Raw genomic sequence first — 23368 nt, 5'->3', positions numbered from 1 at the left:
AGATATCACTACCATTAGTATAATTATTCTCAGAACAAAGGTTGTTATAGTCTGGTTGAGTAACTTTCAAGACTGCATTGGCTCCAAGATGTTTTTGTTACAAGGATTATGGTTTGAAATTCCCGAAAAATCCTAAGTAACAGGAGCAGCAGAGCAATTTGCAATTGAGTAGGGTTTGAGATATAAAGCTGCATGATATAATAGATACTCTCAAATAAGAGAAAAGTAAGACCAAAAAAAAAAAAAATAAAAAAAATGAAATAAACACTCCAAACATTTAAATGATAAACAAAGAATGTGTACGAAAAGTATATTAAGCATTAGACGAAAAGTCTTTACTACTAAGATGTTGGCCCTTTTTAATTGACATGTCTACAAAAATGAGAAAAGCTTCATCGCTAAAGAATTTGTAAATGTACTTAAAATTGTACAACTAGCTTCAATTTAAGATATGTGTATTAGAGAGGCATGGTCAGAGCAATGTATCTTGGAAAAAAAAAGTAAAATACATAAAAAATATAGCATCAATACACTAAGTAGAACTTAGAGATGTGGAATATTTTACAGCATTGTATAGTATTTTTTGATACATTTCTACTGTTACTTATTCTTTTCTGTCTTGAATTTCCTTATTGCGGAAGCCCATACCTGACTTGACTAACTTCCTGAAATTTTCGTTGATTCGCCCCCGAGCAGCTTCCGCAGCAGCAGAAGAAAAAGCTGTAGTAGGAGATGCGATGAGTGATGACGCACTACCACTGTTATTCGACTTTAAAAATGATGAAGCATTCATATTGGTTGCGTTGTTGAAGTTGGAAGCTGCCGTCGATGCCATAGAGCTCAGTGAAGTGGTGATAGAGCTTGGTATAGCGGCCGAAATGGAGGCAGCAGGATTCGAAGATGATAGAGCTGTGGTAGTAGACAGCAATAAACCGCTGCTTGACCCGCTACCCGACATTGTCGGTGCCAAAACTTCCAAAGGTAGTATATTACTATTATCTGATAAATTGTCATGATACTTGATACGTCGATGGAACATTTCCAAAAGAGGATTCTGTTCTGTTTTTTTCACACCTTTCAAATCAAGCAAGCGAGTAAAATTGCCATCGTGCTTATCGCTTACAAGTAACAGATAATTCTCAACATAGCCCTCGGGAGGCTCAATAGACGACATCACCGTCTTTAAAATTGCTTCTACTTTTGAAATACCTCTGTTTACAATTCGACTATAGCTTTAAACAGGAAATATTAGAAAGGCTTTCGTTATTGAAAAAAAAATCCAGCTCTTACTATGAACTCACGAGTTTGTTAATGTTGTTGGAGTTCCTTCCGTCGAACCAAGAGTAGGTATTTCCATCAGAAGTGTCTTTAGTGAATGTGTATCCAGTAAAAGCTGCTCTGCACCAATCTCTGAAATAGGTTTACACTTAAAAATCTGAAGTAAAAACTTTGTAATAAAAAATCTGCCGAAGAAAATGGCCAGTTAGACTAAGGTCAGAAACAGTAGAGCAAAATGCTGTTGTGGTATGTAATAACGTACTCTGCAAATCTGTCATGAAATGTTCTGAAATAGCGTTTGTTGGCTATCAATTGGGCAATGATATTGACATTACTCCGAATAATATCGAGCATTTGACTGATATAGTTCGACTGATCTCCTACTGAGTCCATTGTACCCCATGGAAGTCGTGTCATTTGCGACATTTGTGGGTCAACTGCCTGTTCCAAGTATTTAATCATTGCATCAATCGAAGTGGAAGCGGTTCTATTTTACAAAAACATATGAGCCAATAAACTGGCAAGTAATTCCTTTGTAGACTCACCGCATAAAATTTTCCTTGACGCCCTCTAAGTTAACCTTTTCCCTAAAAGTATCGTCCACTTTCTCCTTCAATTTCTCTTCCAACTGTGAGGTAGTAATACTACAATAATCAGCTGTATTTAACACTAAAGTAGCGAAACGAAAATGTTTCGCACTGATTGTTTCTTTATCCAAGCGTTTTAAACCACCCAGCAATATCATAGTGCAGTAATTATCCAAATGTTTAACAAACAATCGGCATAGATCGTAGAGTGCTTTCCCAGTAGAAAACTTTGAGCATTGAGTCAGCGTTTCTCTGTAAAAATAGAATAAGTCCGTACTGGAAGGCAATACAACCATACTTCCGTCATCTTCAGCATCGGCTTTCGCGTCAGACTGATGATATGAGTCGATCATCGAGGCTATAGTGGCGTCTTCTGCGTTGATATAAATAAAAAGATAAGGTTGGAAAGCAGACGATATGGCTTTATCAAACGTTAACACCTGCTGTTTCTGTTGTTGCTCTTCATTTTCTTTCTCTTTTGAGAACCTTTTATATTTCTTTGAAAGCTGGCTCTCAAAATCAATTGTCAATTGCAATGCTTTCAATAAATCTTTAACATCACAAGGATTATTCTTCAGAACTACATCTAAATCAGCTTTTGTGTATTCGCAAAATCTTTCACAAACTCTTCCACTCATTGACCAAGATGTAGGGAAAATCTCAGCATGTACCTCGTCGCACACCTTTAGTATACGTTTCAGAAAGGCATAACGGCGCGAAATATTATCCAATTGTGCTACTTCATCTGTGGGGCGAAATATCTGTCGATAGTTGACAAGCTGAAGATCTACATACTTTGTAATGATTTTCTCATTTGTCGCATCACCTAAGACGTTGGCTACCAAACAAGCATCATGCAACAGCCATGGCTGGCCTACTAGTTGCCCTTCTTGATTAAATCCTTTGCCCAGTTCGCGTACAACGCAATTTTCCAGTTCCTTTTTAAGCTTTTTGATGCGATCAGACAATCGAGCTATTTGTGGGACGCTCTTGTAAGTTTTGAAATGCTGCGTTAACTGGATGACAGCCTACATGTCCAAAAAGGACAAGTCGGATGATGAATCATATACCTAACAGATCCAAGCGCTTCTGTTTCTTACCTGCAATAACTGTGCACTTTCTTTAAATTGCATATTTCTCGACATGATCTCCAGTTGCTCAACAGCTGTAACTAGCATTTGAAGCCTTTTCAATACTGTCACTGAATGTGTCAAATGTCTTTTTGCATAATCCAAAGATTTGACGTCTTGTGTTATATCTTGTACCATCGATTCTGACTGTGCTGCTTTAGATTTGATATCTTGAATTTGCTTAAAGAGTTCCTAAACGTTTCATTGTGAAAAGAGAAAATGTCCCAATGTCAATAAGTTATACATAAGGATTGCTTATTCATTTGAGAAAGCAATGTTTAGTTATCAATTTTTTACAAACTTGAATGGCTTCTTTCGCTTTATCCAACTTGGTATTTCCCTCTTGTGTGTTTTTTAAGAACTGAGTATCTGTCAAACGTTTTGCTTCCTCATTCATCTCATCCATTTTGTTTTCAAGTTTACTCAAAACGCCATCGACTGATGCCAATGATTGCTCTAAAAAGAAATTTAAACAGACATTTATAAGCAAGAATTTGTAACTTATGAAACCAAACCAACGTAGGTGACCCTAGCCAGCATAAATATGATTTCTTTTACCGTTGGGAAATAGTTTGTTAAAGTATTGAACTGGGTCGAAGTTTGGCGAGTCAAGAGCATTTTTTATTTGTAATATAGACATGGCCTTCGACTCTAACTGAGACGATACTTTAACTGCATCTTCATTCATCTTCTTGACAAATGCTGTCTTTTTAAAAGAAAAACAGATTAGCAACGTTCTAATAAATCTGTCAAAATAAAAATAGAAAGCGGGTAATGAAATAGCAGCAGATTGCTTTTGATGTCAATGACTGCAATGATAGTAAACTGAAGGTTGTTTTTTTTTTTTTTGTTTTTTTGTAACAGAAACAATGATGTTTATAAATGTATAGACTTTTGTTTGATTGTTTGTTTCAATACAATTTTTATTCACAACGACAGTTGATGACTAAAGTTCTTTGATTGTTCTTATTTAACCAGCGTGCTCTACAGTGGCAGTGACAAGTTTACCATCAACAATAGTTGTCTTCAATTGTTCAGGGACAGGCATTTCCTTAAATTCACTATCTTCTGCATCAGATTCAGGCACCAAAATATTCAGCGAAGATGATTTAGCTGACAAGATTTCCACATCCAAACATTCTCTGGAAAGATAGATTTCACCGCTATCGCACTTATCAACGGCAATTGTAGGAACAACTTTGAACACTTGAAGGGCGAATGACTTGGAGTTTACCAAATCTACCGTAGCTACAGTAGAGTCTAATGCAACACCAGTCTTTGCACAAGAGTCAATGGTAACAGCGTTAACTTTACCTTTAATACGAATCGTAGAGTTTTTACAATTGTAAATGTAGACAGATTGGTTCATAGCAGTTTCTTCTAAAACGATTTCGTGGTTGTTTTCATGATTTTCAATGACCCATTTATTGGCTTCTAGAGAGGTCTTCGCAGGCTTCTTGATGGTGTATTTATTGGGTTTGTTGGGTGTGGGAGGGCCTTGGCGTTTAGGTGATGAGGGTGCAGCAACATTTACGGAGGAGTTAGCACGCAAATTGGGGTTTTTGTGAGTCATCTCATTCTTGTCGACCTTACGTAAGTGCGAAGTGATGGAAGAGCCCTGATTAATTTCGGCAAAAACAGCGGCGGCTCCAGAGGGCTGAGGAGCTGACTTATTGTCATTGTCATCGAGCATCATAGGTGGTGGTGGAGGTGGAGGTGGTGGAGGAGCCCCAGCCGATGGTACAGATGGGGCAGGTGGCGCAACGGTGGATGTGTTAGTATTATTGGCAGTGGAGGAAGGTAATTTTCCAATATAAGTGTCGGCTTTTTCTCCTTGGGCGTTCCACGACAAACCTGTAGGGAAATTTTCTTTCACATAAGCTGCCAAGTTTTCAATAATACCCAAGAAAGCCTTGACCCATTCAACATGCATAGGTTCTCTAAATTACGGAAAACATGCTCTATAATTAGTACCTTCGTTTCAATTAACATGTTCTACTAAAAATACATTGTCATTACTTCTCTCTAAACTCCTTAATGACACGATTAGAATAAAATTGTGCAGCATCCTTAATATCGCGAATGAAAGGTACTGGCGTAGGTTCCTGGGAGAAAAAAACAAAGTCAATTATGGTGATCGAATTTTCACAGGATACAATCCATTCTTGTAACTTATGACACATACGCAAGTGAACCAACCCAAGGCAGGAATACCTTCAGCAACTGTGCTCAAATGGTTGAAAAGAGGGTCAGGACGGTTAGCATCCTTAATTTCCATAATAGCGGTCATAGCCTTTTGGATAGGTTCTAGAAGTTTCATAAAAGTAGACGATGCCATATCTGGCTTTTGCGCCATGGTAGAGATTTGAACAATATCTCTTTCGGCATTAAGTGCTTCTTTAACCAATCGTGACTATACATAAATACACAGTGAATAAACGTTCAATATAAAACAATTCCCATTGACAGAATAGAAGAAAGCAAAAGAAATAAAAAAACGTACTTGTTCAGCGACAACACCACCAATCTCTTGTGATAAAGACATGTATTTCTCGACAAAACTGTTGACAGCAGCATCGTGCTTTTCAACCATAGGTGAGGTCTCGGTATTGACAGGCGCTGCTGTAGAAGTAACAGTGGCAGGTACCTTTTGGGGTGATGAAGGCATGTTGGCTACCACTGTAGTAGCTGACGATGAAGACATAGCCAAGTCTTCTAAACGTGTCGTAGCTACCTCAAGTCTCTTTATGAGGTTGGCAAGTGAATGAAATTCAGACATTGTCTGTAGATTTACTTAAAGATGAAAGAGCAAAGAAAGTAAAATGGAAAAAAGGGCCAACAAATTAAGACTGTTGCAGAGACTGAAATTGAAAGCAAAGTCCGCTGACGATCTCAATTTGAACGTGCACTGACTCTTGTCACGCATAGTTTTACAACAGACATTATGGTTGAAAAAAAGATGGAGAGTGTCTCTCTTTTATACCGATATATGGGACTTTTGAGAAATTTTGCTGTTGCGTTATTCAACTGCGTATCTCATCAAAAGCAAAAATGACGAAGCAGCTCCAGGAAACAGGCTCATCTCAACGTTTATCGTATAATACTTGACAGTTTATATTCTATCAAAGCGTATGTATTTAAAAAAGATGTCATCCACTATTTAAACCCTAATTACCAAGCATTTTCTATGACTAGGTTAAACCTGCCTTGTTGCAAATCTAATTGGTCGTACCTTTTGCATTAACAATGCACGCAGTTTGTCGCGCCGCCTTAAGTCACACTTTAAGACTTTAAAGGAAGCGTCAAATCTGTGGTGTGAGGCCCTTCACATTTTTCGATTCTATAAACTTTTGTAAAAAACCGGGGTAAACAGTCCAATATTGGCCTCACTTGTTACACTTCACATAAGTAAAATGGAAGAAGACGAGACACAGCTACAGACAAATACTTATACTTGGTCTCAAAGTGACGATCAGGTCACCATTTCCTTCTTGGTCCCCGAATCAGCGAAAAGCAAGGATGTCGACATTACAATCGAAAGGCAGTATCTTAAAGCTGGTCTAAAAGGAGAAGAACCCGTATTTCAAGCAAGTAGTAGCTCTTATGAAGGAATAAGCCAACGGAGTATTGTGCTAATATCTTGACTGATTTATTTTACTACAGGCTAAATTATTTCAGCCGGTCAATCATTTCGATTCCATGTGGCAGCTAGAAAAGAACAGTATTTCACCTTTTTCCTCCATTACTGCCTCACCAAACTTCTCTGCAGCATCATCCTTTGCCTTTATGTATTCACCAAATCATTCACCAACACACTCCCCTAATTCGTCTATTATATTGCCTCCGCCAGCTACCTCTGCAACAACTGTTGATACGACAGGTATGTCTGAAATGTCGGATCTCCTGCTATCTCAACATCAGCAGCAACAACAGCAACAACAAGCTGCTTCAGCAGACTCGCCTATTATGTCGGATTCTACCACAGACGATTTATTATCACAGCCTATATCGCCCACACTGATACATACTCCACCTGCTATCATTACTCCACCGCATTTGCAAAAGCCTAAATATAAAATTCTAACAATTCACCTTGAAAAAGAGGAAGTAATGCATTGGGCTGTTCCCATTGCGGGACCACATAATAAGTCTGCAACAATGGATGTGACATCATCATACCTTTTAGGTCAATGGTTTAAAGAGCGTAGAGGGGATTTGGTGGTAAGTAATTAACATGAATCCTGCTGCAGAAATTATATACTGGAGTCTAACGTTATCATACTAAACTCTATAAAATGTAGAAAGCGTTAGAATATTTTGTTTCGGCTGCAGAAAGAGGGCATACAAAATCGATGCTGAGAGCAGCTGAATTGTATGAAGCTGATAGGAAGGCGATTACCGCTACAACATATCCTGAAAAGGACGTGAAAAAGGCATTTGAACTATATAAGCAGGCGGCCGATTGCAGTGACCAAGAATCCGGTAAATTGTATAGTTGCGGACCCGATCCTTTAGCTTGCTATACAGTCGCTACTATTTATGCGAGTGGATCCGCAGAGATTGGTATTGAAAAAGATTATCAAAAAGCTCTTCATTACTACAACCGTTGCATGACCATTACAGCACCTCGTATCGATGTTGACTTTAGTTTATTAGAAATGGAACACATTCCCAAGAATAAGTTGCGTAGCCATCCACCTCATACTCAAGACGAACGTTACTTTTGTAATGCTGCATTTCAGACTGGCTTAATCTATCTCTATGGTTCATCTCCGACGGGTGAACAGGTTCACTCGGTGACAGAGGTGACAGCAGACCCTAATTTGGCATTGAGATATTGGAAAGAAGCTGGTATATTAGGCTACGCTAATGCTTGTTTCAATATCGGTATTGTATATCTGAATGGCATTGGTGTTACGGCAAATGAGTGGATTGCCAGCAAATGGTTCGGAAGAGCCATGAAATTGGACAACACTGGAAACTTGAAAGTTCCAGAGGGTGTTGTTACCATTGACTGGGATCTAACAAAGGAGCAACAGGAGCAGCAGCGTCGACAAGAGGGCGATAGGAAGAAAAGAGCGACCAATTCCGAGGAGAAGAAGAAGCGACGAAGAAGAAAGAAGGTGAAACAAGCAAATAGATCAAAAGATAATGGTTTCGTTGGTGCTATAGTGACGCTTGGGTCTATTATTACTGTAGCTGGTGTTGCTTGGTATATATACCATAGAATGACGAAGAATCACCAGTAACAAGATTGAAAAACAACACACTGATATTTTATTCACGCACTTCTTTCTTTTTTGCATTCTATTCAATAAGCTGCTAATTTAATACCACTAGATGACAATAAAATTAGTTAATTTACCCTTTAGAATTCCTAGCAATGATGTTAATCCTGTATTGAACAAACAATGAGTTAGCTATTGGATTTTGACTTAGTTTAGTCCTCTAATTGTGTAAAACTGTCAATAATGAAAACTATATGAAGAGAGCATAACTTAAAAGTCTTTTCGCCAATTTGTCATCAAATAGTTTCCGAAAGAGCCAAATGTTCTTTTAAATTCGTCTTATGTATTTCCGAGACTATAACAAAAAGTAACTCATTTGACAAAAAGCTATTGAGCTTACACAGCTTACAGATAGATTTAAGAGCGCGTCATAAGGCAAGAAGTATGACACGACGTTTATTTAGAGAGTTGACTTAGAATTAAGAAGATATTGTTTGCTAGTTATCATACATGCGGCCAAGCTATGTAAGAAATTATCAACAAAAATCTTCAAAGCCTTCTCTCATTATTGTACAGTTGAGTATAATCAGGATTTCAGTAAAACTGAGAAAGAAAAAGCTCCATAAGTTAACTTGTCATTCAGTATCCGCGCGCTTTTTCTTTTTTTTTTTTTTCCTCGAAAAAAGAAATTCTTTCCTCTATCTTCTGTTTGTTCGTTGCATTCGTCATTATCATTAGAAAAAACCATGAATAATAATCAAAATTATACTTTTCCACACGAAATACAATCGAAAAACCTACAAGCATCCGTAACAACTGCAACAACAGCACCCAACAATTCTACAACTTCTGCAACAACAAATTCTATAGTCACTTACCCACGCCAGTCAACTACTAACAAAATCATTCTGGATTATTTATTATATTTATCTATTCAATCGCGCTTGAAGCAAGCTCGTATTGAGTTATTTGAATTATCCTCACCATTGCCGTTGAGCTCCAAGGATGCTTCTATCATTAAAAGACGGAAGCAACAGTGGGAAGAATCAGCTCGGAAAGCAGAACAAGATAAAAATGCAGTAGAATCAGTTGTTGCTGGTAAATGCAATAACTCTTGTGTAGAAAAGCCATAGTATGCTCACTACTTTTGGATTGTCTTGCGTAGGCATTCTCTCTAATCATCGTAATCGAACACCTTCTTTTCACATCGATTGCAACTTTGAGCAAAGACTCCATTTATGTCAACTCACTAACCTTATTTTCGGCCGCTTCGATAACTTATTGTCTACTGAGGGATCTCACTTGTCATCAGCAGCAGCAAATCACGGCCACATCATTACTTCTGTTGCACGAAGACGTATACGTCGCCACGAATCGCATGTGTTCGAGGAAGATGATCATCATCAATCTGCCGATGATGATCAAGATGCTGATGAGATTCACTACGATCTGAGAAAACGGCAGCGCATATTTTCCCAGCCTATCATTCCACCTTTTTGTCGTCGTCATCGTATTCAAAATTGTTATGGATGCCAATCACCTTATCTAAAATCGACTCCTGATACAGCCCTTCACATGAATAAAGTACATACTCTGGAAGAGAAAGAAGAGACGGAAAAAGATTCAAAGTTAGAAGCATCCACTGCAGCAATATCAAAAAGTAGCGAAAGCGATAATATACCCATGCAGCGCCAATTAAAGAGACTTCAGCAACATCAGCATGCTGGATTAACTGAAGCTATACCCACTTTCCTAAGAACAAGTGCAGACATGTTACGACGATTATTGGAAAATGATGAAGATGACAGTGAACATCAGAGAATAATTAAGCCCATGCTATTTGCCGGTCAAAAAGTAATGGGAGGAGGCATGCCGCCGAAATGGTACGACTTGTTTTTGGAGTTGCTGACTCAGGCAGCCATTGAGAGTTATTTATGTGATGCTCAGACAGGTCTTGAGCCGATTTTCGAGATCTTTTCCTACGGCGATGTAGAGGATGAAGATGAGGATGGCGCAGAAGAGGAGGACGAGGAAGAGAGACATGGAGAAGAAGAAGAGGAGGAGGAGGAGGAGGAGGAGGAAGATGCTCCTCTCGAGGAAGTATTAGATGAATGGGGCATTCGAGCAGCTGATCATCATTTACTTTTCCCTAAGACACGAACAATGCACTTATTCAAAACTCAAGTGAGAGAGAGAGAGAAAGAGTTCTTAAGAGTTCCTGAAGGCATCAGTCTACAGACGCATTTGGAACAATTAGCCCAACGATATCCATTAGAGATATTTGAAAAGAGTATTGGAGAGTTTATACAAATGATTTCAAGTTCCATGGATGTCCCTGCCTTGGATAAATATGAAGAGAGTATAAGTAACGATCCTGTTGCTTCTGAAAGGAGGATTATAGCGGAAAAAGAATCGGAACAGCAGAAGGCGACCATTGGTGTCCCCACAGTTTATAAATACCCCGGGGATGGCTCTTTATTAATGCCGGAAATATCTGATGAAGAAGAGATCACAGAAGTAGCAGGGAATACTGATTCTTCTGATAATGCTATAACAAAAAAACGACTGATAACTCACATGGATGATAGCCAATCTACAGACAATCAGGAGCAATCGCCGAAGCGAGTAAAAGGAAACAATGCTTAATCGTATATAGGATTTAATATTTATTAAAAGTTTATTTAGATGTTATAATTGTTATTGTATACATATGGATTATATTATATAATCAAGTAAAGGAAACGAGCAGTATGTTTTCCCTTGAAATTATATTAGCTTAGAGTTCAACTATATTCACTCAGCTTATTCACAAATGATTTATGACGTTGAATACTTTATTAGAAGATTTGGAGAAGTCTATAGCAGTAGACGAACTCAAGGATAACATTGATAGCAGCTCACTAGCCATTATATTTGGGGGTATAATCCTTTAGAAAATGGGTTGTTTTTTATTTCCAACCAGTTGCAGTTCATCGTTATCAGAGTCATTGATCTCATCGATCTCCTCTTCTTCATCGGATTGAGGGCTATCATCTTCCAATTTAATTACAAGCTGATTATCTGCTGCGAAATAACTGTCATCATCAGAAACTTCGTTATTGTTTGCTACAACATCTTGAGTGTGCTCCTCTACTATTTCAGATGCTATGGTTCTGCTTCCGTTGGTTGCTGCTGCTGTCGGCTTCTTTTTCTCGGAAGCTCTTCTGAATTTCTTCGCTTCTTGTAATACATCAGCGGCACGATCAGGATATTCTTTACAATAGATTTCAATGTCTCTGTCATATCTGTTCCTATCCTCCTGAGCTCGAAGCGTATAAACCTTTTCCGATTTCCAATGTTAATATAGACTGTAAACTTAGGATTCCTGTTATAGAAAGGAATAAATTACCTGCTTATCTTCACTAGGTAAATTCTTCCATTGAACGGCAATAATTTTAGTTTGTGCTATGGCATCTGTGCCAGCCGGAAAAGTGTCGGTTAACAATTTTTTACGAGCATCCTCCAAATAGTGAAAGAATGAGGATCTAGGAGGTTTCGGTTCCCCAGGAAATCGTTTACGTTTTTTTGATGCGGTAGAGGCATCACTAGTACTTGGATAGACAGTACCATTGCTAGGGCTAGCAGTTTTTTTCTTGGAATCAATAAATTCAGGCTTCCTTATTTCAATGGGCGTATCCTCAGGAATCAAGTGATAGGCTTTTAATAAAAGTCCGGCCAATTCAGCAACATTCTCACCGATATTGCTAAGGACATTATTTAACTATAAGAAAATGTTTTGCATGGGTTATTAAAGAACGTTATCGTTACAAATCGTGGAACACCCTACAGAGCAACTTTTTGCCCATGAAAAGAGGGATGAAAAAAGAAAATTTATCTCTGCCGCACAAAATTTTCTTTTTTCCCATTGTCGTACCTTTCTTTGCTCTTCTTCAGAAAGACGAGGCGTTTGCTTTGTACTCTTTAATAGCTCTATGAATTCCATTGGAGTAAGGACGACGGAAATAAATTAGACGTAGAAAAAAACAAAAGAAAATTTTAAAACGTAGTAGAGAAAAAGAGAAATGAAGAAAAGGGAGAAGAAAACCGAAAACTAACGGTTTGGAGGTCATCGTTCAGTTTATTTATCTGGTGATGGCAACGGGGAAGGGGGGGCCGTCGGACGCGGTCATCCTGTGAGACTGCTTGCTTTTACTTTGTGTGAGCTCGTGGGCTTTTTTTTTTTTTGTTTCTCCGGCGATGAAGGGGTCGGTCGGGGTCACGATTTACATAACAACTGCAACCCGTTGGTCATCAACATTGCATTGCTATTCGCTCCCCATGGGATCCTAGGAAAGGCATGTGTTATGCATATGCCTATCATTTCTCCTCGTTTTTAGTATGCTTTTGGGTCACACACATGTTCCTTTCTTTTATCGAGCTTCTCCCTAAAGACGGTAAGACTTATATACTGCTTTTCCTTGGTCAAAACAACTGCATCTCGAAAATACTGTGCCACTAACCACAAGTCACTGATGATGACGCATGGATTCTGATAAATTCATTCTATACATATGTTTTGTATTCTTTGGATACTCAGACTGTTTTAAATCAAAAGGTTATATTAGCTGTCTGATTTCGGTCTTGAAAAAATGGAGGAATTAAGTATTGATTGCAATAATGGATGCAAAATTCATATTTCGGCAATTTCAATATGGATGTATGTGCATTTGGGTGATTCAATAGTGTAACGGTTAATAGTGACACAGGGATTTGAAAAAGGCACAAGCAGTACACTCTTTCAAGTCACTTAGTTGAGACATGTTTTGTTCATTACCATAACAATCAATAGCAACACTTTACTGACAGCACCAGAAAGATTATTGTTATAATATCAGATCAGTATTTACCATCACGCGTAACTTTGCTCAACAAAATTCTTGCTCAACAAAATCCTTTAGTCAACAATAATATTTACTACAACTCTCAAAAGTATATCAATAAAAGATTACAAAAATCTGGAAACTCAATCAACCTGATTCTATTGGAGACAATCATGATGGGTAATATCCTATGAAATGAGTGCAAACTGATAAAGACATACTACCTTCACATTTTTGTTAAGCGTCATTTATCAATTTAGAGATGCCAAAAATTTTCAAAACTACCCATTTTGTTGAAATTGATAAAGTGCTTGCGCCTTTTGTTCGATGTCATGGGCAAAAATGAATATATAAATATATATATGTACATACATACAAAATGGAATTTTATGTGAGGAAAACAGATAGTAATAGCATGTAGTGCGAATCTAAAAGATGAAAATTTATATAAAGCAGTATATGAGATAGCTCACTACCCAGGCAAGAGAAGTACGATGTAATAGAGCAGCCTAATCCTTCTTGTCTTTTTGCTTTTCAAAGAAAGCAGTAATGATGTAAGCAACCACAACGGCATTGGCAACACCAACAGCAGCGACAGCAGCGTAAGTAGCATTACCTGCACAAATGAAGCAGGAAACAGAAAAATAACCATAGTTTAGCAAGAATTGTTAGAGTGGCACATAATATTAATGACATACCGTGGAAGGCTTTGTTGAGTGTTAAATAATATGTAACAATGGGTAATATGAATAAAGCAGCAGTGAAGACGACCAGTTTAATGATGACATCCATATTCTGTTCTAACCACCAATACGTTTGCAATCTTTTTCTGTCATTATTAATTTCGTTAGCTGTAGAGCTGATCTTTTTGGTGTCGTCTAAAAAGGACATCTTTGGCTATGTTCGATTTAAGTTTTCTAAAGTGTGAAATAAACAAACAAAGAATAAAAAAGTAGTAACTCCAATTTAAACATAGTTCACATTCTATTATTTTGAAGAGGTTTCAATTTGGTTTCAACGCGTGGTGTTTAAAAAGGGCAACAGTGGAAATTTGGAGCAAAGACTGGTCAAGCTTTGCTAGCCAGGTTTCTCATTGGAGAATCAAACTCAACATTTTTTTTCTGGTTGTTTCCCCCAATCTCGTTACTGTAACTTTTTTTTTTCGGCTATCCTCCCTTTGACCGTCAAACCAGCATTTTAAGAAAACGAAAGAAACAGAAGTGCACTTCTCTTGTTCAGAAAATGAAGATTAATCCTCGTGTCTACTTTGACATTGATATTGATGGCAACAGAAGTATGATCTCGTTGTAGTTTCTAAGTTTGAGTTTTGATCTTTATGCCCGCATTTAACTATAATTCTTTCATACTATTCAGTTGGTAGAATAACCATGGAACTCTTCGCTGATGAAGTTCCTAAAACTGCTGAGAACTTTCGTGCATTGTGCACTGGAGAATTGGGGTTAGGAAAAGTTAGTAATACTCCTCTTCATTATCGAGGATCTATTTTTCACCGGATCATCAAAGGCTTTATGTGTCAAGGTGGCGATTTTACACGTAGAAATGGTGCTGGCGGTGAGTCGATCTATGGTGCCACTTTTCCTGACGAATCGTTTGCTCATAAACATGATACTCACGGCCTCTTGAGTATGGCTAATCGTGGACCTAACACGCAGTCATCTCAGTTCTTCATCACTACAAGACCAACACCTCACTTGGACGGTAAACATGTGGTGTTTGGACGTGTGGTGTCAGGCTATAACATTGTGGAAAGAATGGAGAATGAACCCGTCGATGCTAATGATAGACCTTTGCACAATATTATGATCGCTAACTGCGGTGAGCTGGTGCTAAAATTGCCTCCTGGTGTAAAATGTAAGCTATATGTACTCGCACATTCTGATTTCAGTGTTTGTTGTTAAATGTATTAATAGTAACCTCTCTATCTTCTTTTTTTATGTTTAGTGAAAGAGATGAATAAAAGTAAGAAAAGTAAAGAATCCGACTCAACATCGTCATCATCAAGTGACAGCGAGAATGATGAAGACTCAACTTCTGAAACCGACAATCGTAAAAAACGAAGGCGGTCTGTTTCTGTCTCTAGTACAGATTCACGATCGTCTGTGAGCGACAGCGAAGATGAAGTGGATAACAGTAGAAGAAAGAAGAGCAGGAGCAAACATCACAAATCATCTAAAAGGGATAAGGACAAGAAGAAGAAAAGAAAGAATAAGAATGAGAGGAAAAATGATAAAAAGAAGAAAAGGCATCATCATAAACGAGATAAATCAGAAGAAAAAAAGGAGAGAAGTGTTGATGATAGTAGCAAACAGTCCATTGATAGATCAACAGAAGCATCGAAGAAGCAAGACCATTCTCAAGAAGTGTCGAAATTCAGAGAATATGAAAATAAGAAAGCAGAGAAACCAGAGTGGGAAAAGCGAAGACGGTTCCTTGATCCTGATGTCAAGTTTAAAGGAAGGGGTCATGTGGTAATGTGTGAATCATCTCCTGTACGAGGTCTATTATTAATGCTTACTGATGTGTATACTTGCATAGAAATATCGTCCTTCTCCTGGCCTTCGAAGTAGCGCTAGCACTAATGATGATCCACGAAGAAGGTAGAAAGCAAAATAGGAACATTGGATGTTATTTCACTTAATAGTGATCTGTACAGAATTTGGAGATGATTTTAATGAAACTACTCTGCATCATCTTCAATCGAACAAAAACCTCTCATTTTCTGTTAACTTTGTCAGCGTTCATATTTCACACTGAAGAGTTCTCACTCCTTTGTACTGCATTTTACAGAAATAATACAATTGCAAACGGTACACATGATCCTTGAGGAATACAGAAATAAAATTTTCAAATATATACTCAACATTTCAATGAAGTAACAGAATGACATTTTGCAGACTTGACCCTGCATGTATATATTCTCGCGTATGATTCTCATAATGCCAATTCTTTTAGGAACGACGAGGTTCTCTTCATTAAGGCGTTAACTGTTTTGAAAGGGCTGGCCTACCTTGAACATCCCGTATCAAAATTTGTTATGGTCGATATATTTTTGAATGCAATAATATCACATTACCAACAAACACATGAATAACCTCTGACATTGTTTTAAAACTGGTAACGGCTATCAGGTGCTCCTTTTGCTCTTGTAGTAACTGTTTGTATAATACACTAGTAACATTGAAAGTCTACCCTTTCGTTCGAACGAGCCTCCAATGCAATACTGATATAGAGTTCAAGATCAATTCACGACAAGACGGTCCAAGATGGGTTTGTAACTGAATGTTTCAATTGCTCTTTTTTCCCTTTTTTTGGAGGGGTTTGCCTGGGTAATCTCCATGATTATTTTTCATATTGCTTGCTGCTTTATGCTTCTTGTCAAAAGAATAGATACGAACATGTAAGTTAGGTATTTTCATTTGATCACTGATTGAAGAACGAGAGGGCATGTATGGTTTCTTCTGTTCATACGGCCAATTTTCCTACACTTAAAATATTATTCCTATTTTGAGTTAAAGTTGGCTACTGAAATGAGGATGAGCCCTTGTACTCTTCGTGTTAACAGTAAGAGCATGTAGTGATACCGCCCTGACATCTTTATACTAAGTAAACAGAGTATTTTTTTCTCTATACGCTGAGTATCTCTTTCAATCCTTTCTGAAATGAATAGCAAGTAGGTCGGATTTTTCATGCCTAAAATCAGATGTCTTTTTGTTATCTGACATTTTTTTGGTTCCGTTTTTGCAGCTGTTTCTCAAAACTGGATCATGGTTTTGAAAACTGTGTAGGCATTTACTTTTCAGTAGACAACCGACAACTTGTTTGATATGGTTTACTGCTTCAGCATTAAAACTCAAACCCAAATGATGGCGATCTTTGTCTACGTTCAACTGCTTTACAGCGAACAATCTGTTTTGAACTCCAATTTATTAAAGAAAAGGAATTTAAAGCATTCGATAGAAATTCGAACCGCACTTTTGTAAATGCCTTAAAAGGGTTCTCGGATTGTCCGGGAAGAATTTTGAGAAAGTTGTTTTTCTAGCCGGGTTGGACCTTAAAATTAGAAACGCAATAAATTTTTTTTTTTCTTTTTCCAAACAAAATTAAATGTCAACCGATAAGTTGCTGTTAAGCTTTCTTTCTCTTCGTTTTCGCTGTTGTATTTTGAGTCCATATGAATAATAACAAAAAGACGCTTCGTTTAGTCTCGCAAGGGAGAAAGTAAAGTAGTTTCATCCCACTCTGTAAACAAATGGCTAACTAAAAGTGCTTTCTTTACTCGCCTTATACTTAATTTGTAGGCCTTGGTATCGGTAAGCAATCTGCCTTCACAGCTTGCATTGGAAACTTGAATACGTGCAAATTCGAAACGAAATCGTATTGAATCTTCTATAAACTCTTTCCTTATTTTTGCCATGCCATTTTACAGTGCAGATGGTTCAGTAGCTAAGCCGTATATGATTGGTATTGCAGGTATATCATTTAGATCTCTAGGAAGGTTACATTCTCTTGGTTATAGTCTTATTCTTATTCTTGTTGTTTATTATCAAATTGCATATTCAAGGCGGTAGTGCCAGTGGAAAAACTAGTGTTGCTGAGTAAGATAGAATATGGCGATCTTTGCCTTAGTTTCATCATTAACAGGCAAACTTTTCTTTTGATTGGATTATGCAAATGTGTAGACGCATCTTGAAAAACTTAAACGTGCCTTGGGTTATTATTATTTCTATGGATTCGTTTTACAATATATTATCACCCGAAAACAGTAAACTAGCGCATCAAAATCGGTTTGATTTCGATCACCCTTCAGCGTTCGATCATGACTTATTATTTGAAACCTTGACGAAATTAAGAGAAGGGTACGAGCAGAAATATACAGATACTTATTTCCATTGTCTTTTGCACTGCTTTTACTATTTAAGTATCGGTTATACTGATATACATACTTATCGATTGTGTGTATTTGAAAATGTAGAAAATCAGTCAATGTACCTATCTACAATTTTAGTACTCACTCACGAGAGGAAAAAACGACTACAATTTATGGGGCAAACGTTATTATTTTCGAAGGCATTTTTGCATTATACGATAAGAGAATTAGAGACATGATGGATGTGAAAGTAAGTGACAGTTACAATAAAATTCATGCAAGCAAAAATGGAAAGCGTGTAAGAGTAATTTACAGTTTCACAAACCTTTTATACCAGATTTTTGTAGATACAGACCCTGATATTCAATTGGCAAGAAGATGTAGGTTATTGGAAGACATTTCCACTAACGAATATGAAAATCTTATACATATATCTTTCGTTTAGTACAAAGAGACATTCTTATGCGTGGACGCGACGTTACAGGTGTGCTAGATGTAAGCTATCATTACTTACGACTGCTGCTTTCATCAGATTGTTTCTGACTGAATTGTCTTTTGGCAGCAATATACACGATTCGTCAAGCCATCTTTCGATAACTATGTTAGACCTACAATGAAATTTGCCGATGTTGTAAGTTGACCTATAGTTTGTGGTCTTTCAGATAGAAGGAATACTTAGATTATTCAATTGTTACCGTTAAGATTATACCAAGAGGTTTAGAAAATGCCATTGCGATTGACCTTATGACAAAGCATATCCAGAGTCAACTTCAAGAAAGCATGTTTAGTTTCCGTTGGGGGCTTCTGGATACTCCTCTCAGCGACCATTTACCCGAATCAGTTCACGTCTTACCAACTACAAATCAGATTAAAGGCGTTCATACCATTTTAAGGGATCGTAATACCGACAGAGACGAATTTGTATTTTATGCAGACAGGCTAGCTGTTCTGTTGATAGAACAGTAAGTTTTCAGAGAACTCTCCACTGATTGTGCCTGAAAACAAGGTATTAATATGTATAATGCAAATTTCGTGTACCCATAGTGCTGTCAGCTGCCTTCCTTCTCAGCCAATAGATGTTCTCACACCCACACATGATGTATATAAAGGGTTGAAGTTCAGTCAGAAAATATGTGGTGTATCCATTTTACGTGCCGGCGGTACAATGGAAGCTGGTTTAAAACGTGTATTTTCCGATGCAGTCTTTGGCAAGTTGTTAATCCAGACAAATCCCAATACAGGGGAACCAGAGGTAAAAAAAAAAAGGGAAGAAAAAAAGAAAAAAGAAAAGTCATCTGTTCGCAGCAGTCCTTTAATTTCAATGTTCTGGTCACTGCCTATTTTAACGCAATATAGCTACATTATTGTAAATTACCCAAAGAAATTGGTGATTACGATATTATGCTGATGGATGCCACTGTGGGCACAGGTGCAGCTGCCCTTATGGCTATTCGTGTATTATTAGATCATGAAGTGCCAGAAGTAAGTTGTTTGTAGTAACAAGACATTTAGAGAATTTATAAACTCATTTGTCATACCATTTCCAGGAACGTATCATTTTTGTATGCTTCCTCGCGTCACGAATCGGTTTAACGGTGATTACGAATGCTTTTCCTCGTATCAAGATTGTAACTTCTATGGTGGATCCTGACTTCAACAGAGAAAAGCTATGGATCGAACCTGGCATTGGTAATTTTGGAGGTAAATGAAACATTTTTAAAGCTGTGTTTGTTTATCATCTCCCGTCAGTATTAACATTTTAAACTTTCTGTTGGGTTTCCTAGATCGTTACTTTGGCACAGAAGAAGAGTAAAACAAATATTACATGTATTGTAGAATAGAAGATGTAACAATGCGCCATTGTTAATTTATTCCATTCAATTTATTGTTGTACAATTTATCATAAAAATACAATATTTGTTAATAAGTTAAGAACAGTGTTTGGTCATTAGTGAGTATATATATAAATATATGAGCCTTGTAAACTAAAGAGTAGAAGTTGTAATGTAATGAAAATAAACTAGTATTGATACTGTCGTACTGTATCGCTATCAAGAATATAAGGTTGATGCTGCTGCTGTGAATATGCCAGGTAAGGCTGCCTGTAATGGTTATAAGCTTCTCCTCTTGCTGCTGGTATTGATGCTACTTCCTCATGAGTTGCTACCCAACTGAATGGAATACTATTATTGCTACGACGTTGTTCTGGGGGATTATCGATATGCATAATAGGATCGGAAATACTCTGAGCAAACATGTGGTGTTCTGCCATCGCTTTTTCTTCCTTTATGATGCGACGATGACGGTAAAGCTTAATTGCAGCTACAGTGGCAACTGCATAGACAGCCACGCCAACAGACACACAGATACCGATAATACCTCCTGTAGATAAGGGGCCGCTTCCGCTATTTTTACTATTGCTGCCGGCACTTGTGGATGCTAATGACGACCCATCTCCGTTCGTTTGATTATTTCCTGCATTCACGTTGCTATTGGGGTCCTCGACAGTGTTGGAGTGTCCTTGTTGCTGACCTGGCATTGTAGGGCTTGACATCGTTGTTGTGGTATTATCGGTAGTCGTGGATTGCTTACTCTGATCCACTGCTGCTACATTGCCATGAATAGGATAGGAAGGGTCGATTAAAGTGGCTAACTGACTACTACTGCCAGCACTGTCAGAATGAGTGTATAGTTTAGAAGTTTTCTGACTGATTTGTTCTTGTAATTCCTCAACATGGTTAGAAGGAATAGCGACAGAAACAACAATGCCTGGCTGAGCATTCGCGGAATTACCATCACGTTTAGAGATGGATTCTTTGCTAGCATTACTATCAATAGATGTTAATGCGGAGGTAGTCGCTTTAGTTATTGCTACAACAATCACATCATCCGCGATAACAGATAACGATTCGCTCAACAAGATAGGTAAAGATTGGACAAACTGAGCTGTAAAAATTGCATCTTGTACCATCCAATCGTAGGAAAGATGATCAAACTTCATATAAACGACAGAGCTGCTTGTAGGGATGATAGCATCGACGTTGGGTGCAATATACTCAGGTATGTTTGGAATTGAATTGCTATTCTCAGTAACAGTAACAGTTGCCGTAGAGGGCGAAGAAGCGGTTGCTGTAGTTGAAGTAGCTGTGGGATTATGAATAGAAATGATTTCGTCTGAATTCGTATTTGTTGGCGCAGCCGTTTCGGAGGTAGCAATTGCAAAATTGAAAGTGTTTGTCAACCAAGGAAGTGTTTGATATTTGTAAGTCGATGTTGGCTTAAAAACTGTGATAGTTGTGATGCTTATAGAAGAGTCACTATCTCTGTCCACACTATTGTTGGTCTCGGTAACAGTGGGTGTATTGATTTGGGTTGCACTTGAATCTACACCGGTCGTAGCAGTGAGTGTAAGTTCCGCTGCAGTACCAGCATTGAATGAAAGAGAATCAGAAGAAATGCTATCATCATCAGAATTAGCTGTGGGTTGAGGAGGAGTAATTGGAGTGATTGTTGGGTTGTTCTCTGCGCTCTCAATAGTAGGAGTAACTATTGCCGTGAGTGTGGGCTCTTCTGTCTTCATCCCTTCCTCAGTGACAGTGATAGTGGAAATAATAGTAGCAGAAGGGGTGTTGTCGACAAACACTGTTTCGATGGGTTCCTGCTTTGACTTTGAATTTACAGTAGCTGTAGGTCTTGCGTTATCATCGTCCTCGGTCTCGCTGGCTGTCTTGCTTTCTTCATTATTAGATGTAATAGTCGAAGGATGCTTTTCTGTAGAAGTTGGCTTCTTTCCATCGTCTGTTTTGCCATCATTTTTTGTGAGCGAAGCAGTACTTATAGTAGTTACTGTTTTATTTGATGGTTTTTCATTGGTTTCTGTTGGCTTTTCGTCAGTATCTGCTTTAGTAGTAGCTTTCGTTTTGGACGTAGCTGTGGCCGTAGCTATTTCAGTAACTGTATTAGTAGGATCAGCGTCTTCCTCTTCTGTTTTCGTTTCTGTTTTCGTTTCTGTTTCTGTTTTTGTTTCTGTTTTGACTTCGTTATCCCTTGTTGGAGTAGGCTCTTCAGCGGACGACGACTTTTGCACAGTCGAGGTTACGATTTTGTCTGTAGCAGATGGCTGTTCTATATCATCACTACCATCAGTGTACGTCTTAATTTTGGTGTCTGTATTATTTTCCGCCGCAACTGTATTATGCTTTTCATCATCGTCTGGTGAGGAAGTAGGACGATCTTCATTCGTATCCGTTTTTGTTACTGTTTTTGTCGCGGAAGGGTTATCAGCTTCTGAAGTAGGTGTGCTATTGATATCATCGTCATCATCAACATCAGCATGAACGGTGCCGGATGAAGCTGTTGGGATTGATTGGTGTTCGTCATCGTTATCGTTGGTTTTTTCATTGGTTGGAATGGCGCTATCGTCTTCTTTGTCCGTTTTATGGCCGGTAATGGGTGTTTGTGTAGGCTTATCTTCGTTATCCTTGGTTTCAGAGGATATTGTTGGATCGTCTTCTTTGACCGTTTTATGGCTGGTAGTGGGTGTTTGGGTAGGCTCCTCTTCGTTATCTTCTGTATCAGATGATTTTGTTGGATCGTCTTCTTTGCCCGTTTTATGGTTGGTAGTGGGTGTTTGGGTAGGCTCCTCTTCATTATCTTCTGTATCAGATGATTTTGTTGGATCGTCTTCTTTGCCCGTTTTATGGTTGGTAGTGGGTGTTTCCGTAGGCTCTTCGTTATCCTGTGTGTCAGACGATTTTGTTGGATCTTCTTTGTCTGTTTTACTAACATTTTCGCTGACCCTGCTTTTTGGACTGGAATTGTCAGCAAAGTAACTCTTTGTGATGGTATGAGTATTGGTGGTACGAGTAGTAGGAACAGAATCATTGTCGTCGTTTACCTTCTCTTCCTTTTGCTGGTTACCGTCAGAGTTCGAATCATTGTTATCAGCGTCTATTTTCTGTGACTTTTTACTCGTGGTTACACGGGCCGTTTTCAATGTAGTAGTCGTTGTCTTGGAAGAAGAAGAGGAGGAGGAAGAGAGGCCTAGAATGGTGTCGATCACTTTTAATATGCCTAATTGTTCATCGCTTTTCTTTTTCTTATTCGAGACGGCAACGATTTTCTGTTTACTACTACTGCTATTATTATTTATTTTTGTGTTTTCTTTTTTTTGATGGTTGACAGGAGTTGTAGTAATAGCACTCGTGGAGGTGATTGTAGTTCTGGTGGCTGTTGCAACACTTGATCGCTATAGACGTGACCCCATCAATTAAAAGACAAATGAATAAAAGTTTGAGATCAGTCTTTCATTTTCACTGCCTAATTTCTTTATCTTCTTCATATCTTACATGAGCCGCCAATAATGTCGATGAAGCTGGTTTGGCGTTGGCAAGCTGAA

General features: G+C 38.1%; 9 protein-coding genes across 9 annotated transcripts; 5 read left to right on the top strand and 4 right to left on the bottom strand.

The window, feature by feature from the left end:
• Nucleotides 1-299: 299 nt before the first annotated feature.
• On the bottom strand, nt 300-3635 carry BDF20DRAFT_933696 (Vps53-like protein; the record flags this gene model as incomplete). The annotated part of the gene is made up of 7 exons (XM_053084745.1): nt 300-1226; nt 1302-1463; nt 1541-1765; nt 1824-2893; nt 2966-3187; nt 3297-3451; nt 3554-3635. The coding sequence occupies 7 exons, from the start codon at nt 3633-3635 to the stop codon at nt 605-607; spliced, it is 2538 nt and encodes an 845-aa protein (XP_052937756.1). The 3' UTR covers nt 300-604.
• Nucleotides 3636-3965: 330 nt separating this feature from the next.
• Nucleotides 3966-5774, bottom strand: BDF20DRAFT_816095 (adenylate cyclase associated N terminal-domain-containing protein; the record flags this gene model as incomplete). Its single annotated transcript, XM_053077128.1, has 4 exons — nt 3966-4935; nt 5015-5100; nt 5181-5408; nt 5499-5774. 4 exons carry the CDS (start codon nt 5772-5774, stop codon nt 3966-3968), a joined length of 1560 nt encoding a protein of 519 aa, XP_052937755.1.
• A 1177-nt stretch (nt 5775-6951) lies between these two features.
• Nucleotides 6952-8405, top strand: BDF20DRAFT_356413 (uncharacterized protein). The gene is made up of 3 exons (XM_053075271.1): nt 6952-7216; nt 7301-7558; nt 7652-8405. The coding sequence occupies exons 2-3, from the start codon at nt 7348-7350 to the stop codon at nt 8242-8244; spliced, it is 804 nt and encodes a 267-aa protein (XP_052937754.1). The 5' UTR covers nt 6952-7216; nt 7301-7347; the 3' UTR covers nt 8245-8405.
• A 509-nt stretch (nt 8406-8914) lies between these two features.
• On the top strand, nt 8915-10883 carry BDF20DRAFT_985929 (uncharacterized protein). The gene is made up of 2 exons (XM_053085201.1): nt 8915-9321; nt 9389-10883. Exons 1-2 carry the CDS (start codon nt 8970-8972, stop codon nt 10867-10869), a joined length of 1833 nt encoding a protein of 610 aa, XP_052937753.1. The 5' UTR covers nt 8915-8969; the 3' UTR covers nt 10870-10883.
• BDF20DRAFT_857195 (uncharacterized protein) lies at nt 10884-12451 on the bottom strand. The gene is made up of 3 exons (XM_053080331.1): nt 12137-12451; nt 11612-11983; nt 10884-11542 (listed from the first exon to the last, which is right to left on the bottom strand). Exons 1-3 carry the CDS (start codon nt 12203-12205, stop codon nt 11153-11155), a joined length of 831 nt encoding a protein of 276 aa, XP_052937752.1. The 5' UTR covers nt 12206-12451; the 3' UTR covers nt 10884-11152.
• A 108-nt stretch (nt 12452-12559) lies between these two features.
• On the top strand, nt 12560-13428 carry BDF20DRAFT_833504 (uncharacterized protein; the record flags this gene model as incomplete). The annotated part of the gene is made up of 3 exons (XM_053078650.1): nt 12560-12656; nt 13098-13262; nt 13325-13428. The coding sequence occupies 3 exons, from the start codon at nt 12560-12562 to the stop codon at nt 13426-13428; spliced, it is 366 nt and encodes a 121-aa protein (XP_052937751.1).
• Nucleotides 13429-13591: 163 nt separating this feature from the next.
• On the bottom strand, nt 13592-13973 carry BDF20DRAFT_911135 (uncharacterized protein; the record flags this gene model as incomplete). Its single annotated transcript, XM_053083790.1, has 2 exons — nt 13592-13698; nt 13781-13973. 2 exons carry the CDS (start codon nt 13971-13973, stop codon nt 13592-13594), a joined length of 300 nt encoding a protein of 99 aa, XP_052937750.1.
• A 351-nt stretch (nt 13974-14324) lies between these two features.
• On the top strand, nt 14325-15704 carry BDF20DRAFT_911134 (cyclophilin-like domain-containing protein; the record flags this gene model as incomplete). The annotated part of the gene is made up of 4 exons (XM_053083789.1): nt 14325-14376; nt 14457-14954; nt 15045-15571; nt 15639-15704. The coding sequence occupies 4 exons, from the start codon at nt 14325-14327 to the stop codon at nt 15702-15704; spliced, it is 1143 nt and encodes a 380-aa protein (XP_052937749.1).
• A 1811-nt stretch (nt 15705-17515) lies between these two features.
• BDF20DRAFT_911133 (uridine kinase) lies at nt 17516-19783 on the top strand (the record flags this gene model as incomplete). The annotated part of the gene is made up of 12 exons (XM_053083788.1): nt 17516-17573; nt 17665-17698; nt 17783-17959; nt 18076-18220; nt 18308-18350; nt 18416-18465; nt 18533-18601; nt 18673-18932; nt 19015-19222; nt 19327-19452; nt 19518-19671; nt 19755-19783. 12 exons carry the CDS (start codon nt 17516-17518, stop codon nt 19781-19783), a joined length of 1353 nt encoding a protein of 450 aa, XP_052937748.1.
• Between the last annotated feature and the right edge of the window lie 3585 nt (nt 19784-23368).

Source organism: Mycotypha africana (assembly GCF_025528875.1).
Source record: "Mycotypha africana strain NRRL 2978 chromosome Unknown BDF20scaffold_3, whole genome shotgun sequence".
Classification (NCBI taxonomy): Eukaryota; Fungi; Mucoromycota; class Mucoromycetes; order Mucorales; family Mycotyphaceae; genus Mycotypha; species Mycotypha africana.
Note: the sequence above shows the minus strand (reverse complement) of the source record. Positions and strands in the feature narration are given on the sequence as shown.

Excerpts from the sequence above, each read along its gene's own strand:
- BDF20DRAFT_356413 (XM_053075271.1), top strand. The coding sequence starts at position 7,348 with ATGCTGAGAGCAGCTGAATTGTATGAAGCTGATAGGAAGGCGATTACC. Across the intron at positions 7,559-7,651 it reads GAGTGGATCCGCAGAGATTG|AAATGGAACACATTCCCAAG; the intron begins GTATTGAAAAAG and ends TTAGTTTATTAG.
- BDF20DRAFT_985929 (XM_053085201.1), top strand. The coding sequence starts at position 8,970 with ATGAATAATAATCAAAATTATACTTTTCCACACGAAATACAATCGAAA. Across the intron at positions 9,322-9,388 it reads AGTAGAATCAGTTGTTGCTG|GCATTCTCTCTAATCATCGT; the intron begins GTAAATGCAATA and ends TGTCTTGCGTAG.
- BDF20DRAFT_857195 (XM_053080331.1), bottom strand. The coding sequence starts at position 12,205 with ATGGAATTCATAGAGCTATTAAAGAGTACAAAGCAAACGCCTCGTCTT. Across the intron at positions 11,984-12,136 it reads CTGAAGAAGAGCAAAGAAAG|TTAAATAATGTCCTTAGCAA; the intron begins GTACGACAATGG and ends ATTTTCTTATAG. Across the intron at positions 11,543-11,611 it reads TACCTAGTGAAGATAAGCAG|GTTTATACGCTTCGAGCTCA; the intron begins GTAATTTATTCC and ends AAATCGGAAAAG.